This window comes from Chiloscyllium plagiosum, unplaced genomic scaffold (genome assembly GCF_037043375.1).
Source record: "Chiloscyllium plagiosum isolate Xiang-an unplaced genomic scaffold, Cpla_swu_hap1 HiC_scaffold_18, whole genome shotgun sequence".
Taxonomy (NCBI): domain Eukaryota; kingdom Metazoa; phylum Chordata; class Chondrichthyes; order Orectolobiformes; family Hemiscylliidae; genus Chiloscyllium; species Chiloscyllium plagiosum.
Window position 1 is genome coordinate 36,225,068 of NW_028270156.1, and position 25,422 is coordinate 36,250,489.

Below are 25,422 nucleotides of genomic sequence, written 5' to 3' on the forward strand. Positions count from 1 at the left end.
TATTTGCTTCCACTTTTCAGAATCAGCTTCCCTGTTCAAATTGCACAATTGCCTCTTGAATCCGTACTGAGTCTTAGCTTGTATGGAGTTCCAAATCCCTCAGCAGCAGGATCACCAGATTCGAACAAACAGCGGAAGGGACCAGAGTATCTTGGTCGAGTCTCCATGCCTCTCTTTGACTTTAAACGGTAAAAATTACTTCTCCTTTTCCCTTTTTTAGGCAAAGCAGTTCTAGCTTGTGGTCCAGTTCCAACAATTTTGGAAGTAACTGATTTTTACTGTTTTTATTATACTTTTGATAACTAAGCATTTTCCCCTCATGTAGTTGTCTTCTGTTTTGACAAGGGTGCTGACAAGTGGAACAAAACTGCTTGGTCTGTGTACATCTATCCTTGTGAATCCAAGTGGGACTACCAACAAAAAAGGGAACTCGATGGAGAGAATTGTGGTGCAAGTGAGTTTGACGCTCTGGTCAGTTTAAACCCTTGTTGGCTGATTTATGCTGCAAGAGATGTGACCTTTTAAAGTTGTTTGTTATATTTTCTGCTTTAAAAGAAATTTAGGCATTTTGCATTTGCGTGTGAAGACTAAGTGTTGTTCTTGTCTAGGTATCAAAGGTATCAAAATTTGTTTAGAGAAGTTAATTTTTAAAGGACTGTATTATGGCAACTATGCCAATTTCTGTAACAGTTGAATGACCAAGGCTGGATATTGCTGAGATCAATTAGCTGTGCTGAAAGACCAGAGAAGCTGTACTGGGTTCCAATAAGCAAACACCACTTTCCTCTCTCAATAGCCAAGTTGGTGACTCTCTCAGCATTCCTCATTCTGCACATTTAAGCCAATTTGGTCAACTTTGCCCAAGATTTTTAATGCTCAAAACAGTCAATTCTCTTTACTATTTTACGTTCAAGTAGAGCTGAAAATGTGTTGCTGGAAAAGCGCAGCAGGTCAGGCAGCATCCAGGAAACAGGAGAATCGACGTTTCGGGCATAAGCCCTTCTTCAGGATCTACGTTCAAGTAGAGCTTTTCTTTTCCTTACAAGTAACAACTGCCATTTTGATTTTTAAAAAATCTTTTATATGCTAACCTTAACTTCTGAGAATTGAATACAAAAATAGTGAATGCATTGGTGGTCCTCTTCAAGATTCTTTCCACTTTAGTTGCACTCAAATCTGTAGGAACTGTTCCAATGTAACTGCACTATTTAAAGAGTTAGAAAGAAAACGGAATTATAGACCAGTCAGCAGTGGGGAAGATACAAGTGTCCACTATGAAGGATTTTATAGCAAAGCACTTAGAAAACTGTGCCTGATTCTACCACTATCGGCATGGATTTGCAAAAGGGAAATCATGCTTGACAAATATCTGGAATTCTGAAGCTGTAACTAGTCACATTGGTCATGGGGAGGCAGTTTTGACAAATAAGAGATTTATATTTGGATGAATGATTGGCTCGGCGGTAGGCGCCAGATGATGGTGGTGGAGGGCTGCTTTTCAGACTGGAGGCCTATGACTGGTATGTTTCATAAGGATTGGTGCTAGGTTCATTACCTTTTGTCATTTTATGTCAATGATCTGGATGTGAATATAGGGGGTATAGTTACCAATTTTGGCGTCATCTGCAAAATTACTAATGTCGTCGACCACCAAGGTGGTCACCTCCGTACAACAGGACCTTGATCAGATGGGCCGGTTGGCTAAGGAGTGGAAGATACAGCTTAATTTAGATAAATGAGGTGCTGGAATTTGGAAAGGCAAATCCAAGCAGAATGTATACACTTGATGGTAAGATTCTGGGGACTGTTGCCAAATAGAGACCTTTGGGAGTACAGGTTCATGGTTCCTTGAAAATGGAGTCACTGGTCGATACGATAGTAAAGAAAGCGTTTGGTGTGCTTGTCAGTGCATTGTGTATAGGAGTTGGGATGTCATGTTGTATACATCACAACGTTGGTTAGGCCCCATTGGAATACTGCGTGTAATTCTGGTCTTCCTCCTATAGGGAGGATGTTGTGAAACTTGAAAGAGTTCAGAAAAGATTTAAAAGGATGTTGCCAGGGTTGGAGGATTTGAGCTTCAGGGAGAGGCTGAATTGGCTGTGGCTGTTTTCCTTGGAATATTGGAGGCTGAGGAATAACATGATAGAAGTTTATAAAATGATGAGAGGCATGGATAGGCTGAACTGCCAAGGTCTTTTCATCAGGGTAGGGGAATCCATAACCACAGGGCATAGGTTTAAGGAGAGAGGGGAAAGATTAAAAAGGACCTAAAGAGGTAACTTTTTCACGCAGCAGGTGGTCTGTTTATGGAATGAGCTGCTAGAGGAAGTGGTGGAGGCTGGTACAGTTGCAACATCTAAAAGGCATCTGGATGTGTTATATGATTAGGAAGAGTTTGGAGGGATTTGGTCCAAATGCTAGCAAATAAGACTAGATTAATTTTAGGATATCTGGTTGGCGTGGGCGAGTTAGATGGAAAGGTCTGTTTCCATGCTGTACATGTCTACAACTCGATGACTATATATAAAATTTAAAGCATAGAAAGAAAACTGGTTAGCAGACAGGAAAGAGAATAGGAATTTAAAAAAGGGTATTTTTCTGAATGCCAGGAAGTGCTTTATTGGGGTACTACAGGGATTGGTACTTGGACCCCTGCTATTTACAATATACGTTAATAATTTAGATAATTTAAATGTAATATCTCTGAATTTGCAAATAACATAAAGTGGAGTGCAGATGTTGCAGGATGATTTGGACAGGCTGAGTGAGCAAATGCTTGGTAGATGTGATGTAATGTGGATTAATTTCGGATTGTCCATTATTGGTGGCAAAAGTATGAAGGCAGCTGTAGTAATGATCTTGTTGGAGATTTTGATTATTCACAAAATCCCTATAATGTAATAGCGCACAGCAACCCTCCATAGGGCATCCCTCCCAGACCTTACCTATCCACTATCCCCCCCCCCCCCCCCCCAACCCCCCCAAAAATTAACTATGCACTTCACACAGCTAATCCACCTAACCTGCACATCCCTGGTCACTCTGGGCAATTTAGCATGAACAATCCATCTAACCTGCACATCTTTGAACTGTAGGAGGAAACCAGAGCACCTGGAGGAAACCCATGCAGACACAGGAATAACCTGCAAACTCCACACAGACAGTTGCCTGAGACTGGATTCGAACCCGGGTCCCTGGCGCTGAGGCAGCAGTGCTAACCACTGAGCCACCATGCTGCCATTATGAACAAAGACAGTAGTAGCTCCAGATGACAGCAATCCACCTCAGATGGATGGTTTAGGATGACCAGTTTACAGTTATCAAAGGGTGTAGAGATTAAGATCAGCAGAGAGTGAATGCAGAGCTTGATAGAATTTGATGGCATTGTACCCAGGCTTGAGCTGTAACTTACCATCATTAGATAGTTACATCAAATGTCAGAATGTTGATGTCTCTTTTGGGTTTATTGTGCAGATCTAACAATGTTTGCATTTGGCCTTTGACATGCCTTAACTTCAGATTATCATATCATCTACACAGAAAATAATGGTAGCTATCTGCATTGCCTCAATTCTGTTCAAGATTTGAATGCAAGGTAACTTGCCTAATTAAATTAGTTTTCCTATTATAAAGCAGCAAAATTGTCAGATTGTGTGCGCTATTTTCATTTAGGCACTTTGCAGACATTATGGACAATAAGCTTGTTCTGGTTAAGTTTTTAACTTTTGGATCAGCTGAGCAGCTATAGCTTTTCAATATAAATGTGGTTTTTTTTATGTACAACTGAACAATAGAAATCAGCTACTAATCTATATTTTTTTTAAAATTTAGGTGGACTTTCCATCATTCACCTTTGATATAGTCTACTGTCCTCCACAACCCAGCCGAATGGTTGAGCTTGATTTTGAAACACTCGATCAAAGTTTCCAGAAACAGCTTCTTGAGGTGTTTGCCAAAGATTTGACATATGAGTAGGTTCTTCCCATGGACATGTTTTTGATTTCATATTTTTGTTGCCATTCATAGGGTCCTATTAAAGGCCACATGTTTAGAAGTTGAGTTTACAATGTTGGTAATTCAACTACTCCATTGCATATTCTCAAAGTGCTGCAAATGCTATAATCGGTCTTATGCAATTACATTGCAAGTTATCAGTGAATTAAATAGAGGTGAACTGGTATCTAAATGTCATTTGCAGCTTCTATAATGAATCATTTCATTGTTTTACTTGGTTGACATCTATTATTTAAATTAATATGAAAAGGACTTTTTATTTCTAACCCAAATCCTCCTTCAAAGGACAGAATGCATATTAAACAGGCATCCTTCAAAGACAAAAAAATGTCACTCTTCAAAAGGCTGCTAGTAAAAGCAAACTGTTAAACTATACATACCCAGGTTCACTTGGTTTGTTGAGTTAGCTGACCTGAAATGGATCTGTTGCGGAACAAAAACTGACTCCTGAGCCAAAGGAAGAAAATGTAATTGGAGCTGGGGATAAATTCACAACAACATCTTCCATCTTTAAAGGCCAGTTGCCTGTAACAGATCAATTTCTTTCCTTCCTTCCTGCATTCTATATCGGTTGGTGTCTTATAAAAATTGTGCCAAACATCAAGCAAAAGTCTTGATTTGTTGGATCAATCTTGAAATTGACACTGTACTTAAACCTGCTTGAAATCCGTGCAAGTTTCTGCATGCTTAACCTTTTGAGATTTGTTTCTGTTTTGCAGTTATTTTATGTAATGCTTCAACTTGCTGTTTGCAACTAGATGTTCAGATCACAGAACTTAATTATCATCTTTCCTTTATTCTATCATTTTAAATTTAAATTATGAGTTAGATGCTTAAAATGTGGCTCCAAGTATGTTGCCTAAAAGTATGTTGTGCAAGCAGAATTGCAGCAACTTTCCAATAATTTTGGCTCCTGAACTCTGTTTATGTATAAACTAATTCTGTACAGGATGCCAATAAGATGTCTGCTTGTTGGTCTAAATGACTGTGCTGCATTAACTTTCCCATCGGGCAATTGAGGACTGTTTATAGTCGGTCTCTCTCGAGGTGGAGTCTCAGAACATAGCTGCAATGCAAATTGGTTCAAGGCTTGATGGCAGATTAGGTACTTCATGCACTTTTTTGGTTATATGCACTTGCTAAATTCCAGAATTGCTATTATTTATTAAGTGCATTGTCACAAAGCCAAGTAATTGCCTTGTCAGTGCATAAATACAGTCCTTCAAGCTTGCCTCCCAGTTTAGTCAGGGAACATTCCTCCAGAATGCAAACCATTGTTTGGACAGCACCGTCGTTGTAGCCTGGATAGTCTTTATTCCTCTACTGCCATCGGCTGGCTGCACAGAGGTCTGGGCATATTGCAGAATGGTTTAAAATGGCCACTGTTGCAATGGGAAATCAAAGCTAGGTGGATATGCAGTGGGGCCTGAGTGTCAATTCTGGTGAATGGCTTCTCCTATCATGAGTCCTCAGAAGTTGTCCAAAGAGTCTCTTGGTGTTGGGTTACGTACCAACACCAATCGATGTGGAGAGATAAGAACCATTCTGAGATAGAGAATTCAGCAGGTGAGTAAATGATGATGAGCAGAGACTGTTGGAGCCTTGGCCTGTGATCCCCATGCAATTCTAGCTAGTTGACTGGGAAGGTTGTTGAGGGATTTAATTTTTTTTTATCATCTGTATGTTGAGGTTCTGTCAAGAGTGACACCCAGACAATGAGGCTAGTGTTTCAGTTTCTGGCCATCCAGGTTGATGTTCTGGTCCCTCTTAGTGTTGGTATTATGAAGCTGGATTGTTTTACTAGTGCTTGATACCGTATCTTGGAGTAGTTGATCAACTTCAGAAGATCGTCGTTCTGTGTTTTCCAGCTTGGAGAGTTTAAGCTTTTGTGCTACAACTTTTTTTAAAAAAAAAACTTCTGGGCCCAGGTTGGAAGGAGGTTATTGGTGCAAAACTTGAGTTAGGCTAAATCAGGCTCCAGGAATTGTCCAACTGTCTCTTTATTCCAAGTGGATGTCTAGTCACCTTTTTGCAACCTGAACCATGTTTTCTGGAGTCACAATTCAGTGGTATGTATAACCAAGAGAGGAAGAATTCTTGATATTTTGATGAATAAACCAAATTCTAATAGTGAGGTCAAGGGAAATTTCCCTGCTTTGGGTTTCTGTGAAATGCATTTAAATGTTTGGGATTATTATGAAGATTTAATCAAGTGCTCCTTCCTTGTCAAAAGCTGCCTTGGGATGTTTTTCACTTTGTGATTTAAGATCTAAAGCACACAGAAGGCTCTTCAGACAGTATGCACCAATAACCACCCTAAATACCTGTTATATGTTCTACTGTCCTGAAACTACTAGGTTATTGGTCAGTAGTTTGATAATGATTTGGGTCTTTGCCTGTTTTTTTTTCTTTTGGAGGCTGATTACTTTAGACATGCACCAGTTTCTTGGCATGTGACCCTTGTAATGAATTAGGACAACCAAAAGTACGTCCATGGGCTATGGTGTTTTAAGAACCCTGGAAGATAGCGGGTTTGGAGAAGATTTGTAGCTCAAGTTGAGGTTCTGGGTGGTTTGTTTTCAGATGATTTGTCACCATATGAGGAAACATCATCAGTGATCTCCAGTGAGCGCTGGTGTTATGTCCTACTTTCTATTTGTGTTTAGGTTTCCTTGGGGAGTTGATGTCATTTCCTGTACTTATCAGAGGGTAATAGATGGGATCCAAATCGATGTGTTTGTTGATGGAGTTCCAGGTGGAATGCCATGCTTCTAGGAATTCTGGTGCATGTCTCTGTTTTACTTGTCTTAGGATGGGTGTGTGGTCCCAGTCAAAGTGGTGTCCTTCCTCATCTGTATGTAAGGATACTAGTGAGAGTGGGTCATATCTTTTTTGGCTAGTTGATGTCCATGTATCCAGGTGGCTAGTTTTCTGTCTGTTTGTTCAATGTAGTGTTTGTTACAGTTCTTGCAAATTATTTTGTAAATGACATTCGTTTTTCTTGTTGCCTATAAAGGGTCTTTTCAAGTTCATTAGCTGCTATTTTAGTGTGTTGGCAGGTTTGTGGGCTACCATGATGCCAAGAGGTCGGAGTAGTCTGGTAGTCATTTCTGAGATGCCTTTGATGTAGGAGAGAGTGGCTAGGGCTTCTGGGTGCATTTTGTCTGCTTTGTTGCTGAGAAATTGATGGACCGTGTTCATTGGATACCTGTTCTTTTAGAATACGTTGTCGGTGGTTTTCTTCTGCTCTTCATAATTCCTCAGTGCTGCAGTGTATGGTGGCTCATTGAAATAATGCAGCTTCATTTGTGCGTGTCGAGATGATTTCTTCAGTGGTTCAGTATTTGGTTCATATGTGTTGTTTTCCTGTAGACGCTGGTTTGAATCTCCCCACTGATTATTCGCTCTACTGTGATATCGAGGAATGGCAGTTTGTTGTGGTTTTCTTCCTCTTTTGTGAAATTTACATCTGTAAGGATATTGTTGATGATCTTGAAGGCTTCCTCTATCATTTTTGTTTAGTGATGACAAAGGTGTCTTCCACGTAGCAGATCCAACATTTGGGTTGGATGGTTGGCAGAGCTATTTGTTAGTCTTTGCATTACTGTCTCTGCAAAGAACCCTGATATTGGAGATCCAGTGGGCGTTCCATTGGTTTGTCTGTAGGTTTTGTTGAAAGTGAAGTGGGTGGTAAGGCATAAGTCCACCAGTTTGATGTTGTCTTTGCTGATGAAGTTGGTGGTGTCTGGTTGTTGGGGAAAGTTGACATGGTTTGCCTGGAAGCCATTTTCCTATTCCAGCTGAGAAGCCATTTTGTAAATCCAGAGCTTTGTCAGCTATGCCTCCCTTACTATGAGTTAATATTAAAAGTAGGCCTTATCTCGGAGGCCTCCAGCCTGTGTCAAGTTTGTGTTTTTCCCACTTTTGATAAATGGTCAATGCATGCTGCTTAAGCAGTCAAGCGGACATAGACTTGTCAATTAGCTCTGCTTCCTTCACGAATTATTGCCATTTCACGGTCATCCAGCTAATTAAGGATCTCTCTGCTTAGTGTTAATGTGCTGTGTGTATAGGACAAACTGTGATACCATTTTGTTTTGGTCCACCTTGTGGAATGCATAATAATGTTTAGTTCTGAACCTAATGATTGACCTCTGATTTAGTACCAACTTGTGAGCATATCCAAGCCTTGTAGTTAATGATCAGTTCCGATCTACTTTTTCTGTATAGTCCTTTAGTATCTTGATGTATTTCGGAATAGCACCGAACCACAGTTAGGACGGTGAATTCTCTGTGATATATCTAATAAACTAATCAGTTCTCAAGGTCTGTGTCTCAGGAGTTTCCTTCAACACTAGTGTATTTGTCTTTGGTTCTTCTAATTGTGTAGTCAGTGTTTCTTTGGCCAAGTTGATGTTGATGGATGTGAACAGGGCTGTTATGTCAAAGGAGACTATTATTTCATCCTCTTCTATCTTGGTGCCTTTGTTCAGGAATTCTTGGGTGGAATGAATGGAATGGTGTGATTCTTCTACTAAGTGTTTTAGTCTTTGGTGTAGTTATTTTGGCTAATCTGTATGTTAGTGTTCCAGATAGTGAGAATATGGGTCTGAGGGGGTGCTCCTGGTTTGTGAATTATTTGAACAGGAAATGGCATCACCAGCCCAAGGAAACGTAAACACAAATAGAAAGCGGGCCATAACATCAGTGCTTCACCGGAGGCTCACTGATGTTACCTAGTATGGTGATGAAACGTTTGAAAACTAGCCTTTCAGCTCAGTGAGCAAACATACATCCAGAACTCTGGAAGATGTTGATGCAACTGCCAGCAGTTGCCCAGCTTGTTGGTTTGTAGTACTGTAACCAGTTATAGGGTGGTGAAGGGTTCTGGCAAACATCTGAAATTGTCAGAAAAAGACACTGCGAGTAGAAAGATCTCTGCGATCCCTGGATTTGTTTCTTCATTGTTCCTAGTGTCGCCTTCTCTGTGCAAAGGAGATGGCTCGCTATCTGTTGACAGCGAGGTATTAATGATCACTGAGCTGCTCTGAAGTGTCAATAGATATCTAACGTTTCTGGTTTGAACTGAGGAAGTCCTTTTGTTGGCTCATCAAATGTGACCCACTGAGCACAGTTCAAGGATTCAGTTAGCAAGTCTGTCATGTCTGAGTCCCTGGAGAAACCCTTGTTGAAGTTGAAGCAGACAACTGATCCACGAGGTAAAAACAATGACTGCAGGTGCTGGAAGAGCACAGCAATTCAGGCAACATCCGACGAGCAGCAAAATCGACGAGCAGCCCTTTATTCCTGATGAAGGGCTTTTGCCCGAAACGTCGATTTTGCTGCTCGTCGGATGCTGCCTGAATTGCTGTGCTCTTCCAGCACCACTGATCCAGAGACAACTGATCCAGGCAAGGTATATTCACAAAATGGTAACCCCTGGGAATGTCTCTGGCTCTTTTGGCTGCTTTGCAGCAGTGACTACATGCCACTACAGTGTATATGGGGCTGTTTCAGGATGGTGTCATTTCAACACTTTTTTGTTCCAGAATAGTCTGTATATTAGCAGGTAGTAAATTCTGAGATTTGAGATTACTGGACGTTGTGTATTTAAGATTATTTAAAAATTTGCTTTAAAAACAAATTCAGTAGCAAGAGATTTGTTGAGACTGCTTTGTTTTTTTTGTTACAGCCATGCATTATACATGGCTCATTGCAGTTTTGGTCCTTTTTTTAGCTGCAAGTCCTCTTGTGTACCTGTTTAATTGCCTCCAGTTTTAATATGCAACAGATGCTTCAAGACTGTTTGATTGCTTGTGAAATTAACAATACTTTTGGGGATGCACACCCGAAACGAAATGCCATACTTCTCTAAAGAACAGCATGACGTTCATTACTGTTCTTCCCCTTTCAATCAATTGTCGTGGCAAGCAAATGTATTCCATTTTATGTTGCATGCACTGGGCTATTTAGTGCATTTTTGCTACAAATTGAAATTCTGTTTGGGGAACGTATTAATCACTGGTCAGGAATGAATCGTTACTTTGGAATTCTTCTAGGACTCTGATTTTCCCACGTGATAAATGTGAAGTTGGAGTCAGTTGTCAACTTTGGTATATACTTCAAAATACTTTGTAAGAGACTCATGCAGGGGGAGTACAGGGGTCTGTGCATTAAGGAGGATACCAGCAATTTGGATTTTCAAATTTTATGACCACTATCTGTGACAAATGACCATGGCTTGTAGCTGTAGAATATACAGTGTGAACAAAATAAAAAAGTAGTTTTTGGCCCTTTGGCCCTCTAAGCCTGTGCCAATCATCATGCCCTAACTAAACTAAAAAAACAAACCTTCTGCCTTTGTGACCCATATCTCTCGACTCCCTTCCATTCACGTAACCATCCAAGCCCAACTACCCCAGCTGACCCATCATCTCTGCGTGTTCCTGCCCCACTGAACACTTGTAATCCTATTTTAACTCCATCCTCTTCCCCCTTGGTTCAGGCACTTCCCACCCACACCTGCAACACGAACCCACATCCTCCACCTCTTCAGTAACTTCCAGTTCTCTGGCTCCCAGTGCTTTATTTTCACTATGGACAGGCAGTTCTTATACATGTTCATATCCCACGAGGATGGCTTCTAGGCCCTCAGCTTCTTCCTCTCCAACAGACCCATCCATTTCTCTTCCCCCACCGCCCCTTCAATAAACCCCCCCCCCTCTGTCTCAATGAACTCATCCTCACCCTTAATTTTTTTTTTAAAACTGTTCCCACTTCCTCCAAATGCAGGGTGTTGTTTTAGGCATTCAGATGGGCCCCGGCTACACCTCCCTCTCCTTCAGCAACACTAAACAGCCCCTCTTCTTCTATGCAGAGACTGTGTCCCAATTCTTCCACTGTTACATCGATGACTGATTCGGCGCAGCATCCTGCACCCAGGCTGAACTGAAGTAGTTCATTGACGTCGCCCACACCTTCCACCCCACTGTTAAAATCACTTGGTTCATCTCCGACACGTCCCTCTCCTTTCTAACGACACCATTTCCATCTCTGGTGACCGGCTCCAGACAGATGTTTAGGCTCTCACAACTACCTGGACTTGAACTCCCACCCTGTATCCTGCAAATTCTCTATCCCATGCTCGCAATTTTGCCGCCACCCCCCCCCCCTTCTCCAAAACCCCAGGTACCTACCCCTTCATTCGTAAAAGTTGTAAAAACCTGTCGATATACCAACCCCCTCACCTCCATTCTGGGCCCCAAACAGTCCATCCAGGTGAGAGGTTCACCTGACTCTCTTCCAACCTAGTTTATTGTACTAGTGCTCCTGCTGTGGTCTTCCCTATGTCAGGGAGTCCAAACATAAACTAAAGGAATGTTTCATCTGGCAACTCAGCTGGGCCTGCAGGGGCTGACCTGACCTCCTAGAAGCCATCCACTTTAATTCCCATTCCCTTTCTGACATAACCATCCTTGGACTCTTCCATTGTCACAACAAATCAGATCACAAATTGGAGAAACAATACCTCCTCTTCCAGCTGAGCAGCCTACAGCCTGGAGGACTTGATGTTGAGTTCTCCAATTTTAAGTAACCTCCTTTCCCAGCCCTTGTCCCTCCCCCTCCCTTCCATTCCCTTCATTTAACCTTTCCACCCTCCAACCGGATTAATTCCTCCCATTGACCAACCGATTTCCAGCAACTCACTTTCAACTCTGATCTCTAGTGTCTGCAGACTTCACTGTCTCCCAACCAATTTGTACCTCTACCTGTGTTCACCCATCCCCACCTCCCCACGCTGCCCCCATCCCCTTTTTCTGCAGCTCTCCTTACACCCACCCCCAGCCCTGAAGAAGAGTTACATCTGAAACATTGACTTCTGCACCTTCTCATGCTGATGCCTGGCTTGCTGTGTTCTTCTAGCCTCATGCTTGCTACCTTGAATTCTAGCATCTGCATTGTTTCTTTTTGTCTCCTCCACCCCTTCTGACAGTGCATTCCAGGCTCTGACCACACTGAAAAACGTCCCTTGCACATCACCCTTCAACTTTCCCTTCTCACCTTGGACCTGTAGCCCCTTGAAGTTGAAATTTCAACCCTGGGAAAAAGCCTCTGACTATCCGCCCTATCTATGCCTCTTATAATTTTGGAGACCTCTATCAGGTCTCCTCTCAACTGCTGCCTTTCTAGTGAGAACAATCCTAGTCTTTTTAACCTTTCCTCATAGTTAATGCCCTCGAGACCAGGTAACATCCTAGTGAATCTTCTGTGCACTCTCCAAAGCTTCTACATCCTTCTGGTAGTGCGGCAACCAAAACTGCACACAATACTCGAAATGCAACCTAATAAGGGTTTTATATAGCTGCAAAATGGTTTGCCAGCTCTTGTACACCATGTCCTGGCTGATGAAGGCAAGCATACCATATACCACCTTAATCACCTTGGCCACCTGTGTTGCCACTTTTGGGGAACTGTGGACCTGCATGCTTAGATCCATCGGTATCAATGGGTTCTGCCATTATAGTATAATTCATACATTTTGGGTGAACAAATTTAGGTATCATCTCTCATTTGTCTGGATAAAACTCCATCTGCCATTTGTGTCTAACTCGCCAATCTATCTATATCCTGTTGTATCCTTTCACAATCGTCAGCACTCTCAGCAACTCCACCAGTCTTCATGCCGTCTGCAAACTTACTAATCAGGCCACCCACACTTTCCTCCAGATGATTTATACATGCTACAAACAACAGAGGACACAACTGATCCTTGTGGAACATCATCAGTTACCGGTCTCCATTCTGGAAAATACCTTTCCTCCGTGACCCTCTGACTTCTATAACTGGGCCAGTTTTGTGTCGATCAAGCCGGCTCGCCCCTGACTCCCATGTGATCTTTAGCTTTTGTACCAAATCTGCCATATAGGAGTTTATCGAATGCATTGCCAAAGTCCATATAAACTATATCCACAGCCCTTCCCTCATCAATTCTGTTTGTCACCTCTTCAAAAATTTCAATCGGTCAATGAGGCATTACTTTCCCTGTATAAAACTGTGGTGCCTGTCACTAACTAGTCCATTTTCTTCCAAATGTGCATATCTTGTCCTTCAGTATCTTCTCCAAGAGCTCTCCCACCACAGACATCACACTCACCTGCCTATAATTTCCTGGATTATCCTTTCCTTTATTAAACAAAAGAATAGCATTACAGTCCTTTGGAACCTTGCATGTGGTCAGAGGGTCTTCGTCAATAAAAGGAATGAAAACCGATTTGCTTTTCAAGTATTACGCAGCAAAAAAAAGGAAATTAAATGCTTAACTAACACTCTTTTTTTTTAAATCAACAGACTTTCCAAGGCAGAGAAAGAACTCTTATGGGATATGAGACAGTATTGTTTTTCCCACAGTAACAGCCTTCCAAAGTTACTTGCTAGTGCACCAAGTTGGGACTGGGATACTGTCCCAGAAGTTTACGCTCTGCTGCGTCAATGGAAACCACTCTCACCTGTTGTTGCCCTGGAACTACTGGATTCTAAGTAAGTTTGTATCAAAAATAAAACAAAACTGCATTATAAGCAGAGTTGTCCTGTATCCTACTGCTGATTGATTTCTGACATGTCCTACTGTTAGTTACTGTCCAGTGTTTTCCAAGAGGAAGCACAGATCTTAAATACTCTATAATAGGCCATTCTGTATTCCATCAGTACAAATTACAATGGATTGGTTCTGGAGCCCCTGCTGGTTGAGTCCTACCACAATCACTGTTCTTATAAGAGCAAAACAACAGTCAAGAAGCTAGAGCAACCTGTAAAGCTGCATGTCACTAATGGCCCAGTGTCTCAAACTTTATTATTGTAATCTTTTATTTTCCTTTGGCAGTACTATCATGCAATACATTTCGGTACTTTGAATTCACGTCATGAATTTCAATCAAATCATCTTACTTGAAACTTCAGTCAAGGAGTACAAAGTCGAAAATCACAACACCAGGTTATAGTCCAACAGGTTTAATTGGAAGCACACTAGCTTTTGGAGCGCTGCTCCTTCAGGTGGTTGACCTTCAGTCAAGGTGGGCAGTGCAAAAGTCACATGTTTGAGGATTACCTTCAAGATCATCTTGATCACTAAGCGTATTCAAGGTTGAAATTTACAGATTTTATTTATCAGTAAAAAAGAATCAAGGGTTATGGGGAAAAGGCAGGAAAGCAGAGTTGAGGATTATCAGATCATCCGTTATCTCATTGAATGGCTGAGCACACATAATGGCTGAGTGGCCTACTTGTGCTCCTGGATTATGGTCTTTTGCTCAAAGACTGCTTCCACGGCCCTCTGTTAGAGATGTACAATGGTTGATAAACCTCTGTAAAATAACTTCTCCCCATCGCAGACCTAAATGGCATCTCTTACTTTTTAAATTATGCTCTCTTTCTCCCCCCCCCCCCCCCCCCCCCCCCCCCCGGCATCGTAACTGCATCTTTCCTGTCTGTTCCTTTTGAGTCATAGTCATAGAGTTGTGCAGCACAGAAACAGACCCTTCAGCCCAACTCATCCATGCTGACTAGAATTAATTTAGTCCTATTTGGCCCATATCCTCTGACCTATTCCTATTCCCATATCCATCCAGATGCCTATTAAATGTTATAGATATACCTGCCTCCACCACTTCCTCTGGCAGTTCATTCCGTGCACACACCACCCTCTTTTTTTTAAAAAAAAGTTATCCCTTAGGTCCTTTTAAAACTTTTCTCTCTTGCCTCAAACCTACACCCTCCAGTTTTGGACTCCTTGACTCTCTAAGTTTCAATGTGATCATGTCTCACTCCTTAAACTTGAGAATACAGACTCTGTCCAATCACTTGTTGTAGAGCAGTTCACCTGTCTTGGGAGCAAGACTGGTGAACCTTCGTTACACACTCTCAATGGCAACAATATGGTTCCTGAGGTTACAATACTAAACTGCACCTCATTCTCTAGGTGCAATCTAATCAAGCTCCAATATAATGGAACAGTTCCCCTTGCAATAAAAGTTGACATTCCATTTGTCATCCTAATAGCTAGCTGCATCAGCATGTTTTCTTCCTGTGATTTATCAACCAGGATACCTAGATCCTTTCTAACATCTCAACCTTCCAACCTTGCACCATTTAAGAAATACCCTGCACATTTGTTCTTCCTACCAAAGTGGGTATCCTTCTGTTTGTCCAAACACTACTGAAACTTTTTTTTAAATCTTCACAACAGCTGCTCACAATGAGCTTTATTATTACATTTGATCTCAACCTCTAAATCACTGAACTATGTTAAAACCCAAGTACTGATTCTTGTGGCACCCCACTAGTCACAGTCAGCCAAAGTGACAATGACTGACTCATTTATTGCATTTTCCTCTTTTAGCCAATCATTAATCCATGCCAGTTCATTGCAAATATCATTTAACTTTTCTAAGCAACTCCTATGGGACAATTTATCAACGGGTTTTTAAAATCAAAACCTGTTTTGTCTGTCAGCTCCCCTTTTTTAATTAATATTTTATTCAATATCACATACTTGCTACACAATAGCATATCCTTCAGTTTGCTCTTCAACATACTGCTCTGGAAAACCCTCTCTAATATTGTCCAGAAATGCATCCCACGACTTCATTGCTTAATTTCTTTTCCCAAGCTGTATGCAAATTGAAGTCACACATGATAATTATGTTGCCCATACTTGTTTCTCTTACCTCCTGATTAATACCCACACTACTGCTATTTTTAGTGGACTAAAAATAACTCCAACCCAATGCCTGCTGCCCCTTTTTCTGTTTTGAGTTCCATCCAAACAGATTCTACACATTGGTCTTTCAATCTGAGATCTTCTTGCTAATGTACCAATCCCATTCCTTTATCAGTGCAATATCACTTCATTTTCCTCCTTGTCTGTCCTTCCTAAATGTTGAATATCTTAGGTAACCATACATTCATGTTTCTGAAATGATCATTAGATCATACCCTATATTTCTTATTGTGCCTTTAGATCATCAACCTAATGAGTGCTGCACGCATTCTGCTAGAGTGCCTTTAACTTTGTCATTCCGTTTTCAAATTATGCATTGTGCTTGCCTTTGTTTCTTCTGTCTTCAAGTCTACCTATTTTCTTTTACTACTTCCTATTATCAATTTACTTCCAATTTGGATTACACATTGGTTTTCCCCCTTTTTGGCAAGCTAGTTTAAACTAGCACATTTTCTCTGAGAAGCTGTCAGTGTCACTCTCTCATTAAGTTAAAACCCATTATACAAGTCTTGCTTCCCCAGAACAGATTCCAATGCCTTAAGAATCTGATGACCTCTATCCTACTGGAATGTGGCACTGGGAGTAATCCTGATACCACTGCCCTTGCAGTCTGATTTCTTAATTTTCTTCTAACTCCCCTGAAATCTGCATTCAGGACATCATCCTTTTTCCTATCATATCATTGTTACCAAAATGGACCATGAGTTCTGGCTGAACTGTACTCCCCAGAAGGATGTAGCTGGTCCATGATATCTTTGATCTTGGCATGAGGAAGGCAACACAATATCCTTGAGTCGTGTTTAATGCCACAAATGCCTGAGATTGCTCAACTATGGAATCCTCTATGATTATTCCTCTTTCATTCTCTTGCTTGTGTTTCATCTCATGATAAGGGTTCTGGCTGCACTGCCTGAGAAACCATTGCCTCACTGTTGGGTTTCCAGAATGGAACAGTGATTTAGCAAATAAAATAGATTCTGTTGACCCCAGCCTGGTTTTCTTAGACTGCCTATACGCTGTTAGTCCACACGTGGACTACCTGTCTACACATGGATGCCCCTGCCTTGCGCAACAATGACTCCAACTGCTGCCTCAATTTTCCAAAACCCTGATTTCAAGCTTGTTCATCCTGTGATACTTGTGGATGTGTTTGTCTCCAAGAGACAGTATGCCCCAGACTTGGGAATACACTCACTTGGCCTGCCTAACCTGCTAGCCCATAACTCAGAACTATTTGTTACCCTTGTAAGTAGGTACTTACTCTGACAAATACAGGCTATTACTGTGAAAAATAAAAAGACTAGAGACTGAAACGCAAACCATCTATTTAACATTCCCATTTTAAAGATGAGAAATACTGACCAATCCTACTTGCCAACCCCTGCTTTCCCTGTGCTCTTGATGCTACATTGCCATTTTTTTAGGTCGTTCTCGCTTTATTTCCTCTTCCCAACTCCCCCCTCACTCTGGAAACTTTATTTCTTATGAAATGTACCATTTAATTTGTGGGAGGAAAATGTTTGAGTCACATTTATTGACTTTTTTAAAAAAAAACTTACTAGTCACTGTTAGATTCTATTGCATCTAAGTTACAATGGTTCTGGTAGTTTGAAGAATATAATTTTGAGTTGGAATTGTAAATGCAAAGTAAAAGTCTCTTGTTTGAAGCAGCATTACTTCTTGTTTTGAGCAAAGTGATTCTTTGTAGGTTTGCAGATCAGGAAGTGCGAAACACAGCAATGAAATGGATTAAAGTAATGAGTGACGATGAACTCATTGACTATCTTCCTCAGTTTGTAGAGGTAGGTTGATGCTTGTTTGTAATCTGAGTTATTGAATTCTCAGCAGTCTGAGTTTGTTTGTTTCTCATGCACAACTCACTGGATACAGATTAATCTGAAAGCATTTTGTGGGCAAAACAGAGGAAGATGAAATTCTAGCTTGTAATTGGCTGAGCTGTAATAAAATTCTCAGCAGTGGTGATGCTGTGTTCCCTTGGTTGGCCTGAGCTAATTTACTCACTGCTCTCAGGCAATGGGATTGCTGCTTTGAGAACTTTGAAGGAACCTTGATTTGACTTTTTAAAACTTGATTGGTTTTTGTTTAGTTTTTCTCTTCCTGCATCTTGGTACCAGTGGAAAGGCATCAGCATCTTTTGAGATTCAGTTCACCATATCACAGCATGATTGTTGAGTGGGAATAGCCATTTGAAATGTGTAAATCTAAACATAAAATAAATACATTTTAGGATCAAATGTTACTTCTATTAAGAAGTGAAATTTTCAGCATATTTAGAAATAAAGTTTTTTTTGATCCCTTCATCCAAGTCAAATGTAATAAATTATAAATAGTACACCCCCATCACTAATGAGTGGCATTCTGCATGTGAAATCTGACCAACCCAAAAATGACCTAGTACTGTCTTTTTTCCTGTTAGATCAGTTGTTCTCTATCTGTTGTGATTTGTAACCCCATATGCCATTAGCTGCTTTATGTAGTAACTTTTTTGTGCCATCTTGTTAAATGTATTCTGGAATTCTGAATATAGCACATCTGCACTTTCCCCTCTCTCTACGTTCTGAGGAAATAAAATGAAAATGTCCAATAATTTGTTAAAGGCATATCAAATGTTGAATTATTAGGCAACACTTTGAATAATTTTAGTGTGTTTTCAGCTTTCATTTATCTGTGTTTGAATTCTTTGCAAAACAAAATTTGGATTAATGTGTTTGTTCTGACCAGCTATTGGGTGCTATTGAATTCTATCTCTTTCAATTATCATTTTATGTATTCTACCTATTGGACTTTAAATTTGTTGTATTCAAATTCTGACGGTGACATCAAATAGCTCAAAATAAATCAGGACCTAATTTACGTACTTTTTAAGAGAGAATTCCTTGTTGGATTATGTAAATCTTGCAGTTCTCGACCTGAATTTATGCTATTTTCTTAAGATGTTAAAATTTATGTTGCCTGAATACATTGCGATTTATTGTTACTTAATTTATAGGCTATGAAGCATGAGTGTTATCTAGATAACGCATTAGTGAAATTCCTTTTGTCTCGAGCTTTGGGAAATGTTGCTGTAGCACACCACTTATACTGGTAAGGAGATAATTTCTATCTTTATGCATGTAGTAAGTGTTGCTCTCTGCAAACTTGCTTGGAAAAGCAGACGTCAGTACTCTGGAATGAGGGATTGTTTTTCTCTCTCATTTTCCACCAATGATTTTTCTCCAGCAGTAGCCAAGTAAATAGAAAAAGCTAATGTATTGCCATCGACCAATTCAGTCATTCTATTGAGTTAATTATGAAGTTAAAATTAAATTTACATTCGGTAGAAATTAGTGTATACCTTTTCTGAGGTGCACTTTAATATTATCAAGATCTGTTATCATCTACCAAAGTGGAAATCTCTTGTTGTACAGTGCTGATGAAAGAGAATATTAATGTCAAAATAGTTGTCCATGCTGAAATGCAGACACAGTAAAATTTTGCAGCTTTCATTTTTGCCTATGCATGAGTGTAAACTTGTCTTTCTGATATAGCTCTAAGTGATATGCTTTAAACTGCATGCTTTTTTTTTTAAGCAATTTTAGTATTTCAGATCATGTGCTATCTTGGTGTTGAGGATAATAATTCCTGTGTCAGCAGATTGTCAAACATTATTCTTTACCAGTCTTTTCGACCTCTCTCTGCTTTTGCAGGTTTCACTTGATTGAAATCCTGGGATTTGTTGTGGCCTGACCTTGTTGGAAACTTTACATTCTCCTTTCAAAAAAGAACTTTATATAATTATTTAATTACACTCTAATTTTATAGGTTATTGAAAGATTCACTGCATGATCCATATTTTGGAATGCGCTATGAACTTCTCTTAGGTGGTCTGCTATATGTGTGTGGAAAAGGTTTGAGACAAGAATTCGAGAAACAGACCAGATTGGTACGGAAACTGGGAGTGGTAGCAGAAAAAGTGCGCCAAGCTAGTGGATCATCAAGGCAGGTATGGCATCCTCTCTCAACAATTTGACAATACTATGCATATCTCTAAAGTTGTAGCATGTGCTAAGTTAGCCTAGATTTTTGCAGTTGCTAACTGCAGCATTAAAATAAATTGTATTTGCTTTTATCTCCCTTCCCTTCCACTGATCTGTTTTTCTCCTCTTTGTCCTTGGAATAATTGTTCAGCCTTTCAAACTAGCCTGCACTTTATTTGAAGATGACAATCTTAGGAACAGCTGGTCATTAATCTCCAGCATTCATGTATTAGCTTGCATGTTGTAAGAACAAACATAATTGGTATGTCCTTAGCAAGCATGAAATATACAATTATTCTGTCTTCCCTCGTGTTTTGATAAAATGTAAATTGCTGAGTATTTTTGGCTTTGCTGACAAATGCAAGGTTTGCTTACCTTGTGCCACTACTATGGTAATTCTTGAATAAATGGATTATTCTTGAATTGAAGCCCTGCTAGATGTTGGTTCACAATGACTTGAGCCAGATAGTGCTGTGCTGCGCTGCAAGAAAGACTTGGCTTCTTTCCAGTGCAATACTGTTTTGAGCTGCTTAGTTTATGGGGTGTGAAATCTTGTTTCCCAAAGCTGCTTATTTCTTTACATTTGGGCTGTAAAGTTGTTCCTTTGCACATGGAAGCTACCCTTTTTTAATCTGCTAATTCTAGTCTTGATTGTCTATACACTCCCTCCAAACCAGTAAATTACGTAGCATTAAACTTGAGTGATAATCAGCAACACTGATTTACTTGTAAAAGTGCTAATCTACTAATGTGTTTGTGAAATTGGGAAAAACTTGCTTTACACTATATCTCCTTTTTACTAATAAAACAAGGAAAATATTGAACTCTAAGGCGGAGAATGCTGGAGAAATTCTGGTCTGGCAACATCTATGGAGCGAGGGAAAGTTGTTTTTTTTTTAACATTTTTCAGTTCAGTGTGTCTGTTCAGAACTGAAATAGAGTTGGAAAATGGCAGTTTAATACTTCTGACAGGCAGGGGTGTTGTTGGGTAAGGAGATATTTTGGAAGCCAAGTATAAAAGACAGAAGGATTGCTAATTGAAGTGAAAGAGAAACGAAGGTGTAAATTAATGTGTGGAAGGATGAAAATGGATCCTCTAGGCTGAGCACAAAGTAAACAAGATGTAAACAAGTCCATGTGGGGGAGAGAAGAGTGCACAAAACATGGAGGATAGACATCATGAACACTGGCTGTGAAGTTGTGGAATTCAATATTAAGAGGCTGTGAAGTGACAAAGTGGAAAAATGAGGTGTTGTTTCTGGAACATTGCCTCAGGACAGAAACGAGAACAAGATGGTTTAATAAAATGTCAAGCAATTGGAAGATCAGGGTCATTTCTGTTCCACAAAGTGTTCAGTGATATGACACTGGGTAAATCCTTCTGCTAATTTAAATCAGCAACACAGAAAAGATTCACACCGTGCTGTAATCTGTTAAAATTCAAAAGACTATCCCCAAAGTCACTATTCAAAATAAAAATCAACAATTTTTTTAAGTTTAACAGAGATTATTAACAGAGACTATTTACAATTCCTTTCTCTTAAACCTATCTTTTACTTCTACAATACTGGCCCGATAAAAATTCTTATTACAATTTACAAAAAAAGTTTTAAAACTATTCGGCTTTGCTGAGTGTCTCTGTAGATTTTCTCTCCAGATTGGTTTTGCAGTTTATTTTTATTCTGTGCAAACTCCTCCAGATAGGGACATCCTGAGTTCGTTCTAGCAGCCCACATCTGTTGGTCTTTTGGTAGTTCTCTTTGCCGCTCTGGCTAACTTGTTCAAAATGTCTGATATTTATACCCCAAAATACTAAATTCAAACTTGACTGGAGTTTGTTATCTTAGGGCATAATTTAAACTGGCCAAATTTGAAATTTGTTTTTGTCTCATAGCAACCCAGTTACTCTAGCTGTTCAACCAAATATTACATTGTTACCTTGTTCAGAACACTTTGTTGTGTAAGGTAGTTCTGCTAGCTTTTCACTCTCCCTTTTAAAGTACAGTACACCTCTATACCTTCATGACATTCAGCCAGACTGTTTTTGGTCTCACCAGTGTGAAGGAGAATGCATTGTGAATAGTACATACAGGATTAGACTGAAAGTAGAAGAAATAAACTGGTTCTTCACCTGAAATATGTTTTGAGGCTTTGGATAATGAGGTGCTGAATGGGCAAGCATTACACATTTGTGATTGCATAGGAAGGTGCAGCGGAGAGCAAGGAGATATTAGGAGTGGACCAGGATATTACAGAGGGAATGGTTGTTGCAAAATACTGACAGTGAGGGGAAGATATTATTGATGGTGGCATCCTGCTGGAGATTTAGAGGATCATACTTTTAATGCAGAGACTGTTGAGATGGAAAGTGAGGACAAGGGGAACCCTACCGTTGTTCTGGAAAGAACGTGAAGGTGCAAGTGCGAAAGTGAGAAATGAGTCTAACATGGCTAAGGGCCCAGTCAATAACAGTTGGGGTGTCTTTGGTCTCATCTATGACTTGCTTATTTTGTTGTCAGCCAAGAGGACCTATTTAACACTTCCACACCTTTTATAATTTTCACTAGTTTTACATCTCTATTTCTCTTTCAGCCCAATTAGCAACTCTCTTTTGCACTCGACATCCACACCTTCTGTTCTCCTGGATCCTCATCTATTTCAATCAAAAGTTTTGAAGTACTTTTTTCAACCCCTTTTTCAGTTCTGAGGAAGCGTGCTATCAAACTCAATGTTAACTCTCTTTCTTCAGACCTACTGAGTTTTTGCAGTGATTTCTGCTTTCAGATTTCCAATATTTGCAGCATTTTGCATTAATCAAAATATCATCTAGCTGTCTTGGATTTGAACTGAATTAGTCTTCCTTTTCTCTTTATAAGTTTTCACAATATGAAAAGGCACAAAGCCAGTGAGTTTCATTCCATATCCTGCAAAAATCTGAAGTCAAAAAGTAAATGCAACTAATACATCTTTTCTTCTTTAAAGATTGTGCTTCAGGAAGGAATGGATCGTGTCCAGTCATTCTTCAAAAATAAATGTCGCCTGCCCCTTAATCCAAGCCTGGTGGCAAAAGAATTGAATGTTAAGGTATGACGGATCCAATAATTAATGTATCAAAGCTGCCACATACAGCAATTTAAGCATCGTTTTAGTTTCAACTTATGGACTATCATTCATGATCCCAGTAGCTACACAGGAACATCTGGAATTTCAAACTTATTTTTAGCCTCAGTGACATTCTTGAGTACATAATCATTTGGTTGCAATATATTTGTTCTGATCTGTGAACTTATCAGTGTTGGAAGGTGCCAAATTGCTTCCAGCATTTAATTAGCATTATAATTTATTTTACTTGTGATTAACCTTAAATACACTACCTAGAAATATTATTTATGTGCCTTACAATTAATACAATATTTTTTGCTGAAAATGCAACTTACAAATCAACTTCAGTTAATCTTGCATCACAAGGTTTGGCTCACAAGTAGTGTATCCTACTGATAAATGAATTTACAATGCATGTACATTTGTGTTCGGTAGTCATTTTACATAATCTTTTACAGTAGATGTTTAACTTTGTTGTACAGGCTTGAATATGACTCGCCTATGTTGGAAAGTTTGTACTATTTTAGCATTATTTTTCAGCCCCTTTTTATGTTGCAACACAGCTTGTGTCTTTAGCCTAAACTGTCACCAAAAAAATTTTTCACTATCTTAGTTTTAAAACCCAAACTATTTCTCAACCTGAGGAGAACTTTTCCCAGCAAGCTATTTGGCTTAGCTGATAACCATCTGGATTCAATAAATTGAGTTCAAACCTTGTTTTAAACAAGGACGCTTCGATGCTGCCGTTCACGGGTCCTTTAATTGATATGTTATTAACGCTTTATGTTCTGGAATGTGGTCAGAGTCTCCCTCTAAAATTTTTTGATTATTAATCTTTCCCTGTTTTATTACCTGCCCTTCATTTTATAGGCTTGTTCCTTCTTCAGTTCCAATGCAGTACCACTAAAGGTGACACTGGTGAATGCTGACCCCCTGGGGGATGAAATCAATGTTATGTTTAAGGTATGTTAATATAAACATTGGGGTGCAATTTTAGAGAAATTCTGGGTAGGGAGGAATCAAGTTTTGAGAGATTATGGATGGGATCACAAATCAGTTAATATAAACGCACTGACAATATTTTTGTTGCTTCAGCTTTCATTCATCTAAGTATTCATTGCAATTGCCAACCATTGTTAAAGTTTGGAAGTGAGAATAATTCGATCTGTGATGCTCGATGCTTATTTCTTTTGGAGCCAATCAGAGTCATACAGCATGGAAACAGACCTTTGATCCAAAATGTCCTTGCCAACCCAGGTTTCACAAACTGAATTAGTGCCATTTGCCTGTGTCTGGTCCATATCCTTCTAAACGCTTCCTATTCATGTACCTGTCCAAATGTATTTTTAAATGTTGTAACTATATCTGCATCTACCACTTCTTCCTCTGGCAGTTCATTCCACATATGAACCACAGTTTGTGTGGAAAACATTGTCCCTCAAATCCCTTTTAAATCTTTCTCCACTCCTTGAAATTATACCCTCTATTATTGCACTCCTCTAACTTAAGGAAAAGACCTTTGCTATTCACCTTATTTATGTCTCATGACTTTATAAATCTGTGAAGTTACCCCTCAACATCGTATGCTCCAGTGGGGGAAAAAAATTTCCAATCTCCCCCAGTAACTCAAACCCTCCAGACCCAGTAACATCCTTGTAAATCTTTTTCGCACCTGTCCCATTTAATAATCTCCTTGCTGTAGCAGGATCATCAGAACTATACACAACTCCAGAAGTGGCCTTGTGAATATCCTGTACAGTTGCAACATGACGTCCCAATTCCTTTACTCGGTAGTCTGACCAATGAAGGCAAGTATGTCAAATACCCTCTTTACCATCTTGTCTACCTGTGATGCATCTTTCAAGGAAATATGTACCTGAACCCTTGGGTGTCAGTGCTCAAAAACTCTACTCGGGATCCTACCATTAATTATGTGACTCCAGCACTTGTTCATCTTAGCCAAAGCAACACCTTGCATTTATATAAATTAAGCTCCATCTGCCATTTCTTGGTCCATTGGCCCAGTTGATCAAGATCCTTTTGTACTCTTGCTAACCTTCTTCATGAATAACATACCAATTTTGGTGACCTCAGCAAACTTACTAACCATGCTTTTGATATTCTCCTCGAAATTGTTATATAAATGACAAACAACAGTAGACTCTGCACTGATTCCTGCAGAACACCTCTGATCACAAGCCTCAAGTTCAACCCTCCATCATCACCCTCTGTCCTATTGCCTTTTAATTACTGAATCGAATTGAAATCAGAAATATTGTGGTCTTGTTACTGATTGGTATTGAAATGGAAGCAACATAAAGATAGCAAGCTGGCCCTCTGATCAATTTTAATTTCAGTAGTTATCATCACATTTGACTGCAATAGTCTCTCAGATTTCTGCTTAATTCAATACATGAATTAAAAACTAGTAATAAATAATTGAATAATGCTGCATAAGTTTGCAATTTACATTTGTAATTGAAGTATGTA

General features: G+C 39.7%; 1 protein-coding gene across 1 annotated transcript in view; it reads left to right on the plus strand.

Moving 5' to 3' along the window:
* pik3c2a (phosphatidylinositol-4-phosphate 3-kinase, catalytic subunit type 2 alpha) overlaps positions 1-25,422 on the plus strand; it is a 134,253-nt gene that overhangs the window by 86,412 nt on the left and 22,419 nt on the right. Inside the window, 9 exon segments of the mRNA XM_087996869.1 lie at positions 21-188; positions 346-454; positions 3,835-3,974; positions 13,366-13,554; positions 17,502-17,595; positions 18,804-18,898; positions 19,616-19,796; positions 22,813-22,914; positions 23,803-23,895. Of these exon segments, the coding sequence (XP_087852995.1) occupies positions 21-188; positions 346-454; positions 3,835-3,974; positions 13,366-13,554; positions 17,502-17,595; positions 18,804-18,898; positions 19,616-19,796; positions 22,813-22,914; positions 23,803-23,895 (1,171 nt within the window).